We start from the raw sequence: 13030 nt of genomic DNA on the forward strand, positions 1-13030 counted from the left end.
CAGTAACAACCATTCTGCCATCTAGTGGACACAGTAACAACCATTCTGCCATCTAGTGGATACAGTAACAACCATTCTGCCATCTAGTGGACACAGTAACAACCATTCTGCCATCTAGTGGATACAGTAACAACCATTCTGCCATCTAGTGGGCACAGTAACAACCATTCTGCCATCTAGTGGATACAGTAACAACCATTCTGCCATCTAGTGGGCACAGTAACAACCATTCTGCCATCTAGTGGATACAGTAACAACCATTCTGCCATCTAGTGGATACAGTAACAACCATTCTGCCATCTAGTGGATACAGTAACAACCATTCTGCCATCTAGTGGATACAGTAACAACCATTCTGCCATCTAGTGGACACAGTAACAACCATTCTGCCATCTAGTGGATACAGTAACAACCATTCTGCCATCTAGTGGATACAGTAACAACCATTCTGCCATCTAGTGGATACAGTAACAACCATTCTGCCATCTAGTGGATACAGTAACAACCATTCTGCCATCTAGTGGATACAGTAACAACCATTCTGCCATCTAGTGGATACAGTAACAACCATTCTGCCATCTAGTGGATACAGTAACAACCATTCTGCCATCTAGTGGATACAGTAACAACCATTCTGCCATCTAGTGGATACAGTAACAACCATTCTGCCATCTAGTGGACACAGTAACAACCATTCTGCCATCTACTGGATACAGTAACAACCATTCTGCCATCTAGTGGATACAGTAACAACCATTCTGCCATCTAGTGGATACAGTAACAACCATTCTGCCATCTAGTGGACACAGTAACAACCATTCTGCCATCTACTGGATACAGTAACAACCATTCTGCCATCTAGTGGATACAGTAACAACCATTCTGCCATCTAGTGGACACAGTAACAACCATTCTGCCATCTACTGGATACAGTAACAACCATTCTGCCATCTAGTGGATACAGTAACAACCATTCTGCCATCTAGTGGATACAGTAACAACCATTCTGCCATCTAGTGGACACAGTAACAACCATTCTGCCATCTAGTGGATACAGTAACAACCATTCTGCCATCTAGTGGATACAGTAACAACCATTCTGCCATCTAGTGGACACAGTAACAACCATTCTGCCATCTAGTGGATACAGTAACAACCATTCTGCCATCTAGTGGATACAGTAACAACCATTCTGCCATCTAGTGGACACAGTAACAACCATTCTGCCATCTAGTGGACACAGTAACAACCATTCTGCCATCTAGTGGACACAGTAACAACCATTCTGCAATCTAGTGGATACAGTAACAACCATTCTGCCATCTAGTGGATACGGTAACAACCATTCTGCCATCTAGTGGACACGGTAACAACCATTCTGCCATCTAGTGGATACAGTAACAACCATTCTGCCATCTAGTGGACACAGTAACAACCATTCTGCCATCTAGTGGACACAGTAACAACCATTCTGCCATCTAGTGGATACAGTAACAACCATTCTGCCATCTAGTGGACACAGTAACAACCATTCTGCCATCTAGTGGATACAGTAACAACCATTCTGCCATCTAGTGGACACAGTAACAACCATTCTGCCATCTAGTGGATACAGTAACAACCATTCTGCCATCTAGTGGATACAGTAACAACCATTCTGCCATCTAGTGGACACAGTAACAACCATTCTGCCATCTAGTGGATACAGTAACAACCATTCTGCCATCTAGTGGATACAGTAACAACCATTCTGCCATCTAGTGGATACAGTAACAACCATTCTGCCATCTAGTGGACACAGTAACAACCATTCTGCCATCTAGTGGATACAGTAACAACCATTCTGCCATCTAGTGGACACAGTAACAACCATTCTGCCATCTAGTGGACACAGTAACAACCATTCTGCCATCTAGTGGATACAGTAACAACCATTCTGCCATCTAGTGGATACAGTAACAACCATTCTGCCATCTAGTGGACACAGTAACAACCATTCTGCCATCTAGTGGATACAGTAACAACCATTCTACCATCTAGTGGATACAGTAACAACCATTCTGCCATCTAGTGGATACAGTAACAACCATTCTACCATCTAGTGGATACAGTAACAACCATTCTGCCATCTAGTGGATACAGTAACAACCATTCTACCATCTAGTGGATACAGTAACAACCATTCTGCCATCTACTGGATACAGTAACACAACCATTCTGCCATCTAGTGGACACAGTAACAACCATTCTGCCATCTAGTGGATACAGTAACAACCATTCTGCAATCTAGTGGATACAGTAACAACCATTCTGCCATCTAGTGGACACAGTAACAACCATTCTGCCATCTAGTGGACACAGTAACAACCATTCTGCCATCTAGTGGATACAGTAACAACCATTCTGCCATCTAGTGGACACAGTAACAACCATTCTGCCATCTAGTGGATACAGTAACAACCATTCTGCCATCTAGTGGACACAGTAACACGACCATTCTGCCATCTAGTGGACACAGTAACAACCATTCTGCCATCTAGTGGATACAGTAACAACCATTCTGCCATCTAGTGGGCACAGTAACAACCATTCTGCCATCTAGTGGATACAGTAACAACCATTCTGCCATCTACTGGATACAGTAACAACCATTCTGCCATCTAGTGGACACAGTAACACGACCATTCTGCCATCTAGTGGACACAGTAACAACCATTCTGCCATCTAGTGGACACAGTAACAACCATTCTGCCATCTAGTGGATACAGTAACAACCATTCTGCCATCTAGTGGACACAGTAACAACCATTCTGCCATCTAGTGGATACAGTAACAACCATTCTGCCATCTAGTGGATACAGTAACAACCATTCTGCCATCTAGTGGATACAGTAACAACCATTCTGCCATCTAGTGGATACAGTAACAACCATTCTGCCATCTAGTGGACACAGTAACAACCATTCTGCCATCTAGTGGACACAGTAACAACCATTCTGCCATCTAGTGGATACAGTAACAACCATTCTGCCATCTAGTGGATACAGTAAAAACCATTCTGCCATCTAGTGGATACAGTAAAAACCATTCTGCCATCTAGTGGATACAGTAACAACCATTCTGCCATCTAGTGGACACAGTAACAACCATTCTGCCATCTAGTGGACACAGTAACAACCATTCTGCCATCTAGTGGATACAGTAACAACCATTCTGCCATCTAGTGGATACAGTAACAACCATTCTGCCATCTAGTGGACACAGTAACAACCATTCTGCCATCTAGTGGATACAGTAACAACCATTCTGCCATCTAGTGGATACAGTAACAACCATTCTGCCATCTAGTGGATACAGTAACAACCATTCTGCCATCTAGTGGACACAGTAACAACCATTCTGCCATCTAGTGGATACAGTAACAACCATTCTGCCATCTAGTGGACACAGTAACAACCATTCTGCCATCTACTGGATACAGTAACAACCATTCTGCCATCTAGTGGATACAGTAACAACCATTCTGCCATCTAGTGGACACAGTAACAACCATTCTGCCATCTAGTGGATACAGTAACAACCATTCTGCCATCTAGTGGACACAGTAACAACCATTCTGCCATCTAGTGGATACAGTAACAACCATTCTGCCATCTAGTGGACACAGTAACAACCATTCTGCCATCTAGTGGACACAGTAACAACCATTCTGCCATCTAGTGGATACAGTAACAACCATTCTGCCATCTAGTGGACACAGTAACACGACCATTCTGCCATCTAGTGGATACAGTAACAACCATTCTGCCATCTAGTGGACACAGTAACAACCATTCTGCCATCTAGTGGACACAGTAACAACCATTCTGCCATCTAGTGGATACAGTAACAACCATTCTGCCATCTAGTGGGCACAGTAACAACCATTCTGCCATCTAGTGGATACAGTAACACAACCATTCTGCCATCTAGTGGACACAGTAACAACCATTCTACCATCTAGTGGATACAGTAACAACCATTCTGCCATCTAGTGGATACAGTAACAACCATTCTACCATCTAGTGGATACAGTAACAACCATTCTGCCATCTAGTGGATACAGTAACAACCATTCTGCCATCTACTGGATACAGTAACAACCATTCTACCATCTAGTGGATACAGTAACAACCATTCTGCCATCTAGTGGATACAGTAACAACCATTCTACCATCTAGTGGATACAGTAACAACCATTCTGCCATCTACTGGATACAGTAACACAACCATTCTGCCATCTAGTGGACACAGTAACAACCATTCTGCCATCTAGTGGGCACAGTAACAACCATTCTGCCATCTAGTGGACACAGTAACAACCATTCTGCCATCTAGTGGACACAGTAACAACCATTCTGCCATCTACTGGATACAGTAACAACCATTCTGCCATCTAGTGGATACAGTAACAACCATTCTGCCATCTAGTGGACACAGTAACAACCATTCTGCCATCTAGTGGATACAGTAACAACCATTCTGCCATCTAGTGGACACAGTAACAACCATTCTGCCATCTAGTGGATACAGTAACAACCATTCTGCCATCTAGTGGATACAGTAACAACCATTCTGCCATCTAGTGGATACAGTAACAACCATTCTGCCATCTAGTGGGCACAGTAACAACCATTCTGCCATCTAGTGGACACAGTAACAACCATTCTGCCATCTAGTGGACACAGTAACAACCATTCTGCCATCTAGTGGATACAGTAACAACCATTCTGCCATCTAGTGGATACAGTAATAACCATTCTGCCATCTAGTGGATACAGTAAAAACCATTCTGCCATCTAGTGGATACAGTAACAACCATTCTGCCATCTAGTGGACACAGTAACAACCATTCTGCCATCTAGTGGACACAGTAACAACCATTCTGCCATCTAGTGGATACAGTAACAACCATTCTGCCATCTAGTGGATACAGTAACAACCATTCTGCCATCTAGTGGACACAGTAACAACCATTCTGCCATCTAGTGGATACAGTAACAACCATTCTGCCATCTAGTGGATACAGTAACAACCATTCTGCCATCTAGTGGATACAGTAACAACCATTCTGCCATCTAGTGGACACAGTAACAACCATTCTGCCATCTAGTGGATACAGTAACAACCATTCTGCCATCTAGTGGACACAGTAACAACCATTCTGCCATCTAGTGGATACAGTAACAACCATTCTGCCATCTAGTGGACACAGTAACACGACCATTCTGCCATCTAGTGGACACAGTAACAACCATTCTGCCATCTAGTGGATACAGTAACAACCATTCTGCCATCTAGTGGGCACAGTAACAACCATTCTGCCATCTAGTGGACACAGTAACAACCATTCTGCCATCTAGTGGACACAGTAACAACCATTCTGCCATCTAGTGGATACAGTAACAACCATTCTGCCATCTAGTGGACACAGTAACAACCATTCTGCCATCTAGTGGACACAGTAACAACCATTCTGCCATCTAGTGGGCACAGTAACAACCATTCTGCCATCTAGTGGATACAGTAACAACCATTCTGCCATCTAGTGGATACAGTAACAACCATTCTGCCATCTAGTGGACACAGTAACAACCATTCTGCCATCTAGTGGACACAGTAACAACCATTCTGCCATCTAGTGGATACAGTAACAACCATTCTGCCATCTAGTGGATACAGTAACAACCATTCTGCCATCTAGTGGACACAGTAACAACCATTCTGCCATCTAGTGGACACAGTAACAACCATTCTACCATCTAGTGGACACAGTAACAACCATTCTGCCATCTAGTGGACACAGTAACAACCATTCTACCATCTAGTGGACACAGTAACAACCATTCTGCCATCTAGTGGACACAGTAACAACCATTCTGCCATCTAGTGGATACAGTAACAACCATTCTACCATCTAGTGGACACAGTAACAACCATTCTGCCATCTAGTGGACACAGTAACAACCATTCTGCCATCTAGTGGATACAGTAACAACCATTCTGCCATCTAGTGGACACAGTAACACGACCATTCTGCCATCTAGTGGACACAGTAACAACCATTCTGCCATCTAGTGGGCACAGTAACAACCATTCTGCCATCTAGTGGATACAGTAACAACCATTCTGCCATCTACTGGATACAGTAACAACCATTCTGCCATCTAGTGGACACAGTAACAACCATTCTGCCATCTAGTGGGCACAGTAACAACCATTCTGCCATCTAGTGGATACAGTAACAACCATTCTGCCATCTAGTGGATACAGTAACAACCATTCTGCCATCTAGTGGATACAGTAACAACCATTCTGCCATCTAGTGGGCACAGTAACAACCATTCTGCAATCTAGTGGGCACAGTAACAACCATTCTGCCATCTAGTGGATACAGTAACAACCATTCTGCCATCTAGTGGATACAGTAACAACCATTCTGCCATCTAGTGGATACAGTAACAACCATTCTGCCATCTAGTGGATACAGTAACAACCATTCTGCCATCTAGTGGGCACAGTAACAACCATTCTGCCATCTACTGGATACAGTAACAACCATTCTGCCATCTACTGGATACAGTAACAACCATTCTGCCATCTAGTGGACACAGTAACAACCATTCTGCCATCTAGTGGACACAGTAACAACCATTCTGCCATCTAGTGGATACAGTAACAACCATTCTGCCATCTAGTGGACACAGTAACAACCATTCTGCCATCTAGTGGGCACAGTAACAACCATTCTGCCATCTAGTGGATACAGTAACAACCATTCTACCATCTAGTGGATACAGTAACAACCATTCTGCCATCTAGTGGATACAGTAACAACCATTCTGCCATCTAGTGGACACAGTAACAACCATTCTGCCATCTAGTGGACACAGTAACAACCATTCTGCCATCTAGTGGACACAGTAACAACCATTCTGCCATCTAGTGGATACAGTAACAACCATTCTGCCATCTAGTGGACACAGTAACAACCATTCAGCCATCTAGTGGACACAGTAACAACCATTCTGCCATCTAGTGGACACAGTAACAACCATTCTGCCATCTAGTGGATACAGTAACAACCATTCTGCCATCTAGTGGACACAGTAACAACCATTCTGCCATCTAGTGGACACAGTAACAACCATTCTGCCATCTAGTGGACACAGTAACAACCATTCTGCCATCTAGTGGACACAGTAACAACCATTCTGCCATCTAGTGGACACAGTAACAACCATTCTGCCATCTAGTGGATACAGTAACAACCATTCTGCCATCTAGTGGACACAGTAACAACCATTCTGCCATCTAGTGGATACAGTAACAACCATTCTGCCATCTAGTGGATACAGTAACAACCATTCTACCATCTAGTGGATACAGTAACAACCATTCTGCCATCTAGTGGATACAGTAACAACCATTCTGCCATCTAGTGGATACAGTAACAACCATTCTGCCATCTAGTGGATACAGTAACACGACCATTCTGCGTGTGTGTGTGTGTATGTGTGTGCGTGCGTGCGTGCGTGCGTGCGTGCGTGCGTGCGTGCGTGCGTGCGTGTGTGTGTGTGTACCTACCAGGGCAGTAGCTCCGTAGCACTCCAGGCTGAATAAGTGAAGCGGGGACGGTGCTCTGGTCAAACACACAGCTGTAACGTCCAGTAGCCTCCAACCAGGGGCCTGTTATCAACACCTTCACACCACCCTGACAGATGTAGAAACTATTAGCCTCACTTTCTGCTTTCTCTGCTTTAGATGAAGGTTTGGGTTAATGTGATCATATTTCTCTGCTCAGGTTTAGATGAAGGTTCAGGTTAATGTGATCATATTTCTCTGCTCAGGTTTAGATGAAGGTTCAGGTTACTGTGATCATATTTCTCTGCTCAGGTTTAGATGAAGGTTCAGGTTAATGTGATCATATTTCTCTGCTCAGGTTTAGATGAAGGTTTGGGTTAATGTGATCATATTTCTCTGCTCAGGTTTAGATGAAGGTTCAGGTTAATGTGATCATATTTCTCTGCTCAGGTTTAGATGAAGGTTTGGGTTAATGTGATCATATTTCTCTGCTCAGGTTTAGATGAAGGTTTGGGTTAATGTGATCATATTTCTCTGCTCAGGTTTAGATGAAGGTTTGGGTTAATGTGAACATATTTCTCTGCTCTGCTTTAGATGAAGGTTTGGGTTAATGTGATCATATTTCTCTGCTCAGGTTTAGATGAAGGTTTGGGTTAATGTGATCATATTTCTCTGCTGAGGTTTAGATGAAGGTTCGGGTTAATGTGATCATATTTCTCTGCTCAGGTTTAGATGAAGGTTCGGGTTAATGTGATCATATTTCTCTGCTCAGGTTTAGATGAAGGTTTGGGTTAATGTGATCATATTTCTCTGCTCAGGTTTAGATTAAGGTTTGGGTTAATGTGATCATATTTCTCTGCTCAGGTTTAGATGAAGGTTTGGGTTAATGTGATCATATTTCTCTGCTCAGGTTTAGATGAAGGTTTGGGTTAATGTGATCATATTTCTCTGCTCAGGTTTAGATGAAGGTTCAGGTTAATGTGATCATATTTCTCTGCTCAGGTTTAGATGAAGGTTTGGGTTAATGTGATCATATTTCTCTGCTCAGGTTTAGATGAAGGTTTGGGTTAATGTGATCATATTTCTCTGCTCAGGTCTAGATGAAGGTTTGGGTTAATGTGATCATATTTCTCTGCTCAGGTTTAGATGAAGGTTCAGGTTAATGTGATCATATTTCTCTGCTCAGGTTTAGATGAAGGTTTGGGTTAATGTGATCATATTTCTCTGCTCAGGTTTAGATGAAGGTTTGGGTTAATGTGATCATATTTCTCTGCTGAGGTTTAGATGAAGGTTCGGGTTAATGTGATCATATTTCTCTGCTCAGGTTTAGATGAAGGTTCGGGTTAATGTGATCATATTTCTCTGCTCAGGTTTAGATGAAGGTTTGGGTTAATGTGATCATATTTCTCTGCTCAGGTTTAGATTAAGGTTTGGGTTAATGTGATCATATTTCTCTGCTCAGGTTTAGATGAAGGTTTGGGTTAATGTGATCATATTTCTCTGCTCAGGTTTAGATGAAGGTTTGGGTTAATGTGATCATATTTCTCTGCTCAGGTTTAGATGAAGGTTCAGGTTAATGTGATCATATTTCTCTGCTCAGGTTTAGATGAAGGTTTGGGTTAATGTGATCATATTTCTCTGCTCAGGTTTAGATGAAGGTTTGGGTTAATGTGATCATATTTCTCTGCTCAGGTCTAGATGAAGGTTTGGGTTAATGTGATCATATTTCTCTGCTCAGGTTTAGATGAAGGTTCAGGTTAATGTGATCATATTTCTCTGCTCAGGTTTAGATGAAGGTTTGGGTTAATGTGATCATATTTCTCTGCTCAGGTTTAGATGAAGGTTTGGGTTAATGTGATCATATTTCTCTGCTCAGGTTTAGATGAAGGTTTGGGTTAATGTGATCATATTTCTCTGCTCAGGTTTAGATGAAGGTTTGGGTTAATGTGATCATATTTCTCTGCTCAGGTTTAGATGAAGGTTTGGGTTAATGTGATCATATTTCTCTGCTCAGGTTTAGATGAAGGTTCAGGTTAATGTGATCATATTTCTCTGCTCAGGTTTAGATGAAGGTTTGGGTTAATGTGATCATATTTCTCTGCTCAGGTTTAGATGAAGTTTTGGGTTAATGTGATCATATTTCTCTGCTCAGGTTTAGATGAAGGTTTGGGTTAATGTGATCATATTTCTCTGCTCAGGTTTAGATGAAGGTTTGGGTTAATGTGATCATATTTCTCTGCTCAGGTTTAGATGAAGGTTCGGGTTAATGTGATCATATTTCTCTGCTCAGGTTTAGATGAAGGTTCAGGTTAATGTGATCATATTTCTCTGCTCAGGTTTAGATGAAGGTTTGGGTTAATGTGATCATATTTCTCTGCTCAGGTTTAGATGAAGGTTTGGGTTAATGTGATCATATTTCTCTGCTCAGGTTTAGATGAAGGTTTGGGTTAATGTGATCATATTTCTCTGCTCAGGTTTAGATTAAGGTTTGGGTTAATGTGATCATATTTCTCTGCTCACGTTTAGATGAAGGTTTGGGTTAATGTGATCATATTTCTCTGCTCAGGTTTAGATGAAGGTTCAGGTTAATGTGATCATATTTCTCTGCTCAGGTTTTGATGAAGGTTTGGGTTAATGTGATCATATTTCTCTGCTCAGGTTTAGATGAAGGTTCAGGTTAATGTGATCATATGTCTCTGCTCAGGTTTAGATGAAGGTTTGGGTTAATGTGATCATATTTTTCTAATCAGGTTTAGATGAAGGTTTGGGTTAATGTGATCATATTTCTCTGCTCAGGTTTAGATGAAGGTTTGGGTTAATGTGATCATATTTCTCTGCTCACGTTTAGATGAAGGTTTGGGTTAATGTGATCATATTTCTCTGCTCAGGTTTAGATGAAGGTTCAGGTTAATGTGATCATATTTCTCTGCTCAGGTTTTGATGAAGGTTTGGGTTAATGTGATCATATTTCTCTGCTCAGGTTTAGATGAAGGTTCAGGTTAATGTGATCATATTTCTCTGCTCAGGTTTAGATGAAGGTTTGGGTTAATGTGATCATATTTTTCTAATCAGGTTTAGATGAAGGTTTGGGTTAATGTGATCATATTTCTCTGCTCAGGTTTAGATGAAGGTTCAGGTTAATGTGATCATATTTCTCTGCTCAGGTTTAGATGAAGGTTTGGGTTAATGTGATCATATTTCTCTGCTCAGGTTTTGATGAAGGTTTGGGTTAATGTGATCATATTTCTCTGCTCAGGTTTAGATGAAGGTTCAGGTAAATGTGATCATATTTCTCTGCTCAGGTTTTGATGAAGGTTTGGGTTAATGTGATCATATTTCTCTGCTCAGGTTTAGATGAAGGTTCAGGTTAATGTGATCATATTTCTCTGCTCAGGTTTAGATGAAGGTTTGGGTTAATGTGATCATATTTTTCTGCTCAGGTTTAGATGAAGGTTTGGGTTAATGTGATCATATTTCTCTGCTCAGGTTTAGATGAAGGTTCAGGTTAATGTGATCATATTTCTCTGCTCAGGTTTAGATGAAGATTCAGGTTAATGTGATCATATTTCTCTGCTCAGGTTTTGATGAAGGTTTGGGTTAATGTGATCATATTTCTCTGCTCAGGTTTAGATGAAGGTTCAGGTTAATGTGATCATATTTCTCTGCTCAGGTTTAGATGAAGGTTTGGGTTAATGTGATCATATTTTTCTAATCAGGTTTAGATGAAGGTTTGGGTTAATGTGATCATATTTCTCTGCTCAGGTTTAGATGAAGGTTCAGGTTAATGTGATCATATTTCTCTGCTCAGGTTTAGATGAAGGTTCAGGTTAATGTGATCATATTTCTCTGCTCAGGTTTAGATGAAGGTTCAGGTTAATGTGATCATATTTCTCTGCTCAGGTTTAGATGAAGGTTTGGGTTAATGTGATCATATTTCTCTGCTCAGGTTTAGATTAAGGTTTGGGTTAATGTGATCATATTTTTCTGCTCAGGTTTAGATGAAGGTTTGGGTTAATGTGATCATATTTCTCTGCTCAGGTTTAGATGAAGGTTTGGGTTAATGTGATCATATTTCTCTGCTCAGGTTTAGATGAAGGTTTGGGTTAATGTGATCATATTTCTCTGCTCAGGTTTAGATGAAGGTTCAGGTTAATGTGATCATATTTCTCTGCTCAGGTTTAGATGAAGGTTTGGGTGTATGTGATCATATTTCTCTGCTCAGGTTTAGATGAAGTTTTGGGTTAATGTGATCATATTTCTCTGCTCAGGTTTAGATGAAGGTTTGGGTTAATGTGATCATATTTCTCTGTGCAGGTTTAGATGAAGATTTGGGTTAATGTGATCATATTTCTCTGCTCAGGTTTAGATGAAGGTTCGGGTTAATGTGATCATATTTCTCTGCTCAGGTTTAGATGAAGGTTCAGGTTAATGTGATCATATTTCTCTGCTCAGGTTTAGATGAAGGTTTGGGTTAATGTGATCATATTTCTCTGCTCAGGTTTAGATGAAGGTTTGGGTTAATGTGATCATATTTCTCTGCTCAGGTTTAGATGAAGGTTTGGGTTAATGTGATCATATTTCTCTGCTCAGCTTTAGATGAAGGTTTGGGTTAATGTGATCATATTTCTCTGCTCACGTTTAGATGAAGGTTTGGGTTAATGTGATCATATTTCTCTGCTCAGGTTTAGATAAAGGTTCGGGTTAATGTGATCATATTTCTCTGCTCAGGTTTAGATGAAGGTTCGGGTTAATGTGATCATATTTCTCTGCTCAGGTTTTGATGAAGGTTTGGGTTAATGTGATCATATTTCTCTGCTCAGGTTTAGATGAAGGTTCAGGTAAATGTGATCATATTTCTCTGCTCAGGTTTTGATGAAGGTTTGGGTTAATGTGATCATATTTCTCTGCTCAGGTTTAGATGAAGGTTCAGGTTAATGTGATCATATTTCTCTGCTCAGGTTTAGATGAAGGTTTGGGTTAATGTGATCATATTTTTCTGCTCAGGTTTAGATGAAGGTTTGGGTTAATGTGATCATATTTCTCTGCTCAGGTTTAGATGAAGGTTCAGGTTAATGTGATCATATTTCTCTGCTCAGGTTTAGATGAAGGTTCAGGTTAATGTGATCATATTTCTCTGCTCAGGTTTTGATGAAGGTTTGGGTTAATGTGATCATATTTCTCTGCTCAGGTTTAGATGAAGGTTCAGGTTAATGTGATCATATTTCTCTGCTCAGGTTTAGATGAAGGTTTGGGTTAATGTGATCATATTTTTCTAATCAGGTTTAGATGAAGGTTTGGGTTAATGTGATCATATTTCTCTGCTCAGGTTTAGATGAAGGTTTGGGTTAATGTGATCATATTTCTCTGCTCAGGTTTAGATGAAGGTTTGTGTTAATGTGATCATATT

The 13030-nt window shown here is 41.0% G+C and overlaps 1 protein-coding gene across 4 annotated transcripts in view; it reads right to left on the reverse strand.

Annotated features, from left to right (window-relative positions):
* The window catches only part of camta2 (calmodulin binding transcription activator 2), a 155298-nt gene that overhangs the window by 79253 nt on the left and 63015 nt on the right, over positions 1–13030 (reverse strand). For all 4 annotated transcript variants that reach the window (XM_071334260.1, XM_071334262.1, XM_071334261.1 and 1 more), the window contains one exon: positions 7627–7753. In XM_071334260.1, coding sequence (XP_071190361.1) covers positions 7627–7753 — 127 coding nt within the window. The remainder of the gene's footprint in view (positions 1–7626; positions 7754–13030) is intronic.

The sequence above is a fragment of the Salvelinus alpinus genome, chromosome 11, assembly GCF_045679555.1.
Source record: "Salvelinus alpinus chromosome 11, SLU_Salpinus.1, whole genome shotgun sequence".
NCBI lineage: Eukaryota > Metazoa > Chordata > Actinopteri > Salmoniformes > Salmonidae > Salvelinus > Salvelinus alpinus.